The sequence below is a fragment of the Dermochelys coriacea genome, chromosome 5, assembly GCF_009764565.3.
Source record: "Dermochelys coriacea isolate rDerCor1 chromosome 5, rDerCor1.pri.v4, whole genome shotgun sequence".
Lineage (NCBI taxonomy): Eukaryota > Metazoa > Chordata > Testudines > Dermochelyidae > Dermochelys > Dermochelys coriacea.
Genome location: NC_050072.1, coordinates 24576689 through 24583893, shown reverse-complemented (window position 1 = coordinate 24583893; position 7205 = coordinate 24576689). Strand labels below are relative to the sequence as shown.

The 7205-nt window shown below is 43.4% G+C and overlaps 1 protein-coding gene across 2 annotated transcripts in view; it reads left to right on the top strand.

Annotated features, from left to right (window-relative positions):
* The first annotated feature begins 5506 nt into the window (after nt 1-5506).
* The window catches only part of ADAMTS12 (ADAM metallopeptidase with thrombospondin type 1 motif 12), a 328935-nt gene continuing 327236 nt past the window's right edge, over nt 5507-7205 (top strand). For both annotated transcript variants that reach the window (XM_043514501.1, XM_038403775.2), the window contains exon 1: nt 5507-5710. In XM_043514501.1, the coding sequence (XP_043370436.1) occupies nt 5584-5710 (127 nt within the window). In that variant the 5' untranslated portion in view covers nt 5507-5583. The remainder of the gene's footprint in view (nt 5711-7205) is intronic.

Genomic DNA, 7205 nt, shown 5'->3' with positions numbered 1-7205 from the left:
AAGTTTTAAAAATGTTCATATTGCCCATGGAGGCACCAGTCCTTTATTTTCTCTGGGACAAGAAGCCAAACTTCTTGCAGGCCATCAAAAGCCTTCTTTCAGCAATGGGGCATTTCATGATTTGCTTCCAACTTCAGCCTTATCCTTTCTTTGGTGGATGTTCCTTGTGATCTCAGATGAGTGATATCTGTTGAATGTTAGCCTCTGTTGTGTTTCATCCCTTTCTTGCCTTCAGGACTAGCTCATGAATTTGGATATGTTTTTCCTTTTTTATTCTTCTGGCAACTAAAGAATTTTCTCCATCGAGGCTAGCACTCTCAGGCAAGCTCCTGTTGCTTCTTACTCATCCTTGTTTTCAAGATAATGACTCATTGCTGGCTGATGCTCAAACAAAACATGTTTTTTAGTCTCCCCCAACTGCCATCTTCAAATATGCATGCCTTTCCCTACTGCTTCCTTCAACGATTCATGACTTCCCCTCTTCTCTCTTCCTAGTCATAGCTTTTTGATTAGAATGAGAGAGCCCTGAAAAAGCCTGGTTTTCAGTTTCAGTGCTCAAGTGGGGATGTATATGTGTCTATTATACTTAACAGGTTTACAATTACAACATGAGAAGTGCACAATTTGGACAACATTAACTAGCTAATTTGCAGCACCTCTCCCATCCCTTACTAAGGAGCTAGTCTGTTGGAAGTACTTACATGACCCCCCATTTCTAAGGTGCTGGGGCACCTCACACTCTCTAACATATTTATGCTCACAACACCCCGTGAGGTAGGGAAGTGCTGTTTTTCCCATGTGACAGTGTGAGGAACTGAGAGACTTGCTCAAGTGGGTCCCTTGGGTATGACAAATCAGGGTGATCACTCCAAGTCCCGTGCTTTGGGGGGCCCCATGGGCCAGTGCGATTGGCCAGCGCAGTCATCACTTCCGCCCTGGGCCCCGCACCGCCCTAGGGACAGCTCTGTGCCTAAGTCACACAGGAAATCTATTGTGGAGGAGGAAGTTTTATCCTCCATCTTCCAATTTCAACATTATCACTAGCATGCTAACTACTGGGCCCTGCTTCCTCTTCTAGTCCTTGCTTCTTCTCATCTTGCTGTCCTCTTGCACTTTAGATCATTTACTTCTGTAAGCAGAGTCAGAATGAGCTCTACCCTGACATCTGGTGGTGAGTTGTGGAAAAGGACTTCAGGAGCTGATCTCGTTTGCATGGGCACACCCACCCTGCCTAGCATGATGGGACTGCTTACCCAAATGGTCACTTTGGCTGCTGTGGGATCCCCAGTCTCTTTGTTATTGAGGCAGGAGTAATAAAGTGTTGTCTTCCTGGTTATATGAATCAAGGACAGTGGAACTGTACATGGCATTTTATGGTGGAGAGATTTGCCTTCAACTAAGTAGCACTGGTTAGGCAAGGGACATGGGTTCCAAAGCCCAGTGAACTGGGAGAGGCTGGTTATGGCCCCTTTTTTTTTTTTTTTTTGGAGGGTCCCAAGCACTACTTTGATGCTGCCTCTTTCCACTATGTAATAGCAGAGCTAATTTTGACTCTATTTGGAGTCTTGTTACATGCTGTAAAGCTGAAATCACTGATACCTAGGTCTAAGCATTAGATCTACTTTGGGCTAGTGATGTGTGCTATCATTGGGGGCACCCTCCTAACAACTGAAATCATTAAAGAGCTGAAGTTACTAAGAGCTGAAATCACTGAGGGAGAGGGGCTAGTAGAGAGGTGTGGATAGTTGAGAGCAGTGGCTAGAAGGATGGCTGACAGAGAAGTGTGGGCACTTGGCTGTTGACATGAGCAGTGGAGCATGTAAGATGCCCCTATACCTCCTCCACTTCTACCCCGACTTGGAGGTAAACTCTGCAGATGAACTTCCAAACTCTGGGGGCTGCACTGACCAAGGACAGAAAACTGTGGGAGGGGTGACTTTTGGGTTGCTGAACTTAAGACCCTAAGGGGAAAAGGACACTGCCAAACTTACATGGGGTGGGTCTTTTGTTTGTAGTTTGTGTTATGAATCCTGTTTGTGGTGTTTCCCCAACATAATGCCGCATTGTTTCCCTCCTTTATTAAAAGGCTTTTGCTACATTCAGACTCTGTGCTTGCGAGAGGAGAAGTATTGCCTCTTAGAGGCACCCAGGTGGGGGTGGTATGTAATTGTCCCAGGTCACTGGGTGGGGGCTAGAACCAGTTTTGCATTGTGTTATTGAAAAGGAATCCCTAGATACTGAACCCAGCCCTTGTTGCTGCCAACTCTGATGGGCAGAAGGGTTACACTTCAATGCAGTCTTTTCTTTTCTCCAACCAAATAATTCTAGAATAATAATGGGGATGTGTTTGGCGTGTTTCCTCCAACAGTCTGTACGTGCTGTCAGAACGCTGAGCACTGCAAACCACATCAGGCCCCCATGGAGCAGGTAGGTATTACTACATTCATTTTGGAGATGAGTAACCAATGGGATAGGCTGCGTAAATGAAATTTTCAGTGTTGCAAAGCAGATTAGTGGCAGAGCTGCAAAAGAGAATCTTCCATGATTTCTGGTTTCAGAGTAGCAGCCGTGTTAGTCTGTTCACAAAAAGAAAAGGAGTACTTGTGGCACCTTAGAGACTAACCAATTTATTAGAGCGTAAGCTTTCGTGAGCTATAGTGAGCTGTAGCTCACGAAAGCTTATGCTCTAATAAATTGGTTAGTCTCTAAGGTGCCACAAGTACTCCTTTTCTTTTTCCATGATTTCTGACTTCCAGGCCCCAGTAGTCATCATTATACCATACGATATGATGAAATACGATATTTCATTATTAGTATTTTATTTTATTAATCACATTTATTACATTAATGCCTAAGGGCCAACCAAACACAGAGTAGTAGATGGTCTCTGCCCCCAGGGAGCTTGCAGTCTAAATACATTATTTATATATAACAGATCAGGAGCCATAGGTGCTGAAACTAAGGGTGCTGGGGGTGCTACCGCACACCCTGGCTTGAAGTGGTTCCCATCACATACAGGGTTTACAGATTGGTTCAATGGCTCCCAGCACCCCGTACCCCCCTACAAATTGTTCCAGCAACCTGTCAGGAGCTATGTATCAAAATAAAGAAATGACATTGTAGTGAACAAACCTTCTCAAGAATGCTGCTGATGATCAGATACTATATAATATTGCAGTTCTCCTATGTAGCCTCATCATGTATTTCCATTAACTAGCAAAATACACATTAATCAAGTATCAGTTTTCCTTTGTAAACATGTTTTGTTTCTGCCGATCTCATGACTGCAAGGAGCTGCATTTCCTACTGGCTTGAAAGCTTATATTTTAACACATTCCTAAGGCCTGATTCTTTGGAGCTTCATTAGCCAGCTAAACTGAGGTGACTATTTTCCTCTCATCTGGCTTTGCCTGTTTCACACCGAATTAAATAAGTGATAATGAGACCGGAAGCAGAGCTCTGTGTGAGTTCCAGAGCGTGTCTCTCTCACCAACAGAAATGGCTCCAATGAAAGATGTTCCCTCACCCACCCTGTCTCCCTAATAAGCAATAATAAGCATAAATTGCCAAAAATCATTAAGCACCATATTGCACCATCAGTGTTCAACAGAAGCGTTCATTAAAATTAACGAGGTGCTCTGCCTGGAAATGAATGGCACAGTATAGCCTTAAAGTTGTGTCTTGGGGAAGTGTGTGTATAAGTAGACGGGGCAATGTGGCAAAACTATCATCCAGATAAAAATGATATGAAATTGGAGTGAAGTTTGAGAGTAGATATCAGTGAAGGGTAAAACAAATGACAAGAATGTTACAATTGTCCCTAAAACAAGCATTATAAACTTAGGGAATTCACAATGAAGTTTAAACCAAAAAGAAATCCAAAGATGCTAAGGCACCCAGACAACCTTAGCTTTGCTCTCCAGTGACACTAGGAGGATAAAACATGGAGAAAAAACACTAGGAGGAAAAAAAAAGTCTATAAAATCAGTTTAATGTAATCTGGGTTCATAAACACAAAATATCTTAATAAGAGTGTATGGTTATTGCATGACATCACTAGAGGGCAGAGTGAAGGGAACCCCACAAGGGCTGCTAGGAATTATTGTTTTCGAGGGCATCTGAGAGTTATAGGCCACTGCAGCAAGACATGCTGGGAAGATTATATAAGCAACTCCCTTCCCTGTAGAAGAGGCCAGACTGTGGAGAGATCTGTAGACAGGGAAGTACAATATGTCTGAGTCCTGGGGTTTTGATGTGGAAAAGAACCCATGGGAGGAGCACCTTATTTTACTTTGAAACTTGTTGCAAGAGAAAGGGGGAAAGTAACCTCTGGGAGGGAAAGTTTTGTTTATTAAAAGGGACTTTGGGCCTTCCTCACCCACCCCCATCCTTCACTTCCAAAGGACCAGGAAAAGGCAAAGCCCTGGAAATGGAAGATTGATGGTGTAAAGAGAACTCAAGGGACGTGGAGGTATTTCTGTTTGTCAGCCGGCCACACTGAAGTGCAAGCAATAATGGGATCATGTCACCTAGCAGTGAAATGCTGCCACCTCTGGGGTGAAATGAGCAGCTATTTCACACAACACTGCCCAAAAGCTTCCATAGGGGAAGGGTGGGTATTGACATAGCCCCCTAATGGGTGCTATATGCTTTACAGACATGGGCCCTGGAGTTTATAATCTGACTCAGACATACGCACCAGAGGAAGTACAAAAATAGAGGGGAGGCCGTGCCGGGAAGGAGGTGGGGAGGACGTGGGCTGCAGCTACAAGAGGATGAAATTGCTTTCTGCAAACACCTTGATTTGATTTATTTCTCACAATGTGTTACATTTCTAGTCCAGAATGCTTGCTGTGTTCTTGGAGCGTAAGGAGTCAGGGTGCAATCACCGGCATTAGAATTCAATTGGGACACCCTCCCCTTGCAACAACAGGATGGGAATTGGCAGAATAGGTGCATGGGAGTGGGGCAGCACTGAGTGAATCTCAGACAGAGAGGTTGTGGCAGGGGGCAGCTTGGGCAGCCCTTGTCCCAGATTATCTTTGTCAAGGGAAGGTTCAACTGCTGAAGGGTTTGAAGGTCGAGCTGGGGTGCCTGGGAACTGACACTAACATTGCTAGGTTTCAGAGTAGCAGCTGTGTTAGTCTGTATTCGCAAAAAGAAAAGGAGTACTTGTGGCACCGTAGAGACTAACACATTTATTTGAGCATAAGCTTTCGTGAGCTACATGAAATGAACTGTAGCTCACAAAAGCTTATGCTCAAATAAATTTGTTAGTCTCTAAGGTGCCACAAGTACTCCTTTTCTTTTTACTAACATTGCTGTTTGTGTGAACGAGGGATTCCCTGGAAGCAACTTCCTTGCTGAACCCTCCTTCCTCCCCTTGCAGAAATCAGACACCAGAACTCCTAATCACTCCCCTTTTCAGGAAAAGCTTCTCTGCTCTTTCTCTGTGAGGAAGCTCCTCTCTCTCTCTCTCTCTCTCTCTCTGTGCATTAGTTTCCCTTGGCCATGCATCTCTACAGTTTTCTTTCCAGCTAGGACTTTGCTGAATACACTCAGTTGATTTCCCTCAGCTAAAACATGCCATGTGTGCAGAAAAACTGGATTGCCAACTTTTCCTTTTGGGTCCAGTTCCTTCTCATGCAAGCGCTCTGCTATGGCAGAAATCCTCCACCGGGCAGATTTTTCTTTCCAGACAAGAGGCAAGGTCAGTGGCTTCTCTTATTTTAATTAAAGTTATGCTTAATAGATGCAAACTCAGTGTCCTTTCTCCCACCACCTTTGATCTAAATAAACCAGGGTCACCAAGATCTAAGTAAATATATTCAGTTTATTCTTTTGTATGGAGTAGTCTCCACGTCTGTATTTACACAAAGTTTCACTTACAGAATCTAACCTCCATGCAGCTTTGTGACTGATTTACTTTCCCCAGATCAGCATTGCTGCTTCTCACACTAGAGAGTGCAAACCTTACAATGTTGTGCTAGTTACTTCCCCACCGCCCCTCAGTGCAGAAATGTCTCCCTGGCTACAACAGCTCATATCTTTTGGAATCTGAACTTGCAGCTCTGTACTTGCTCTGCTCCTGTGGCAAACAACTTGATTTTAAAGCTGATGTCAATGAAGCACAATGTAGACAACTCAGACTGGCATGTTGTTGCCTTCCAGAAGCAATTAGGCTAGATTTCAGTTCAAAATTTCATAGTTGAAAATCTATATTCATTATAAATTTACTCTTAACAGGCCTGTAAATACCCACCTCATTTCTCATTACAAAATGTAGGCAGTTCAGAGTCTTGGAAATAGACTATTTCTTCTTAGTAGCAACTCTTTAATGTTATGTTGTGATACAGCAACACAAAATTGGCTTAAAGGCCATTGCCATCTGGAGCTCAGTTCTCCTCCCCTTGGATACAAAATGAATTGGAGTTATTCGTTCCCATCGAGGGGGGGAATTAAGCCACTGGATTATATTTCTGTCTGTTTGTCTCCATCCCCCCAAACTGGGCTGTATCATCAGCTGGTTTAAATTGATATAGTTCTATTACCCTGATTTACACCAGCTGAGGATCTGGCCTTCTTTGTGTAACTGATTGATTTAATATTTTTTCAAGTTTTGGAGAAATCCTAAAAAAATCCCTCTGTTCACTGAAAGAGACTCAGGACATGGTTGGAATCATCCATGCTTCGCAAAAGCCTCTGCATAGCTGTGGAGTGAGAGACCTGAAAAGTGCAGAAGAAAATTTGACAAAAACCCTTTTGGTCTAATCTGGAGCCTTCATCCTGACAGTGGAGGAGTTTGGGCAAGAGGGAGAAAATCACCTAGTCTCGGGGCTCAAGTAAGGTAACCAAATGTCCTGATATTTTGGGACCATCCTGATATTAGGGGCTTTGTCTTATATACACAACTATATTACCTCCCCTTCCCCAGAAAAAAAAGTGTCTCATTTTTTTCACCCTGGCTATCTGGTCACCCCATGCTCAAGACAAGGAAAACTGATTAAGTAAGATGGTGAAGCGGTGAACAAAAACTACCTTGGAGTTTCTCTTTTCATTCCCTTTAAACAAAATCAGCAGAAACTATTTGGGTCTTTGTGACAATATAATAAAAAGAAGTGGAGCAGCAAGTCATTGCTGTAGATTTGCCAGGCCCTGGAAATGGATGGAGAATTAATTTCTCTTTCTATACACTGCAGGCTCCA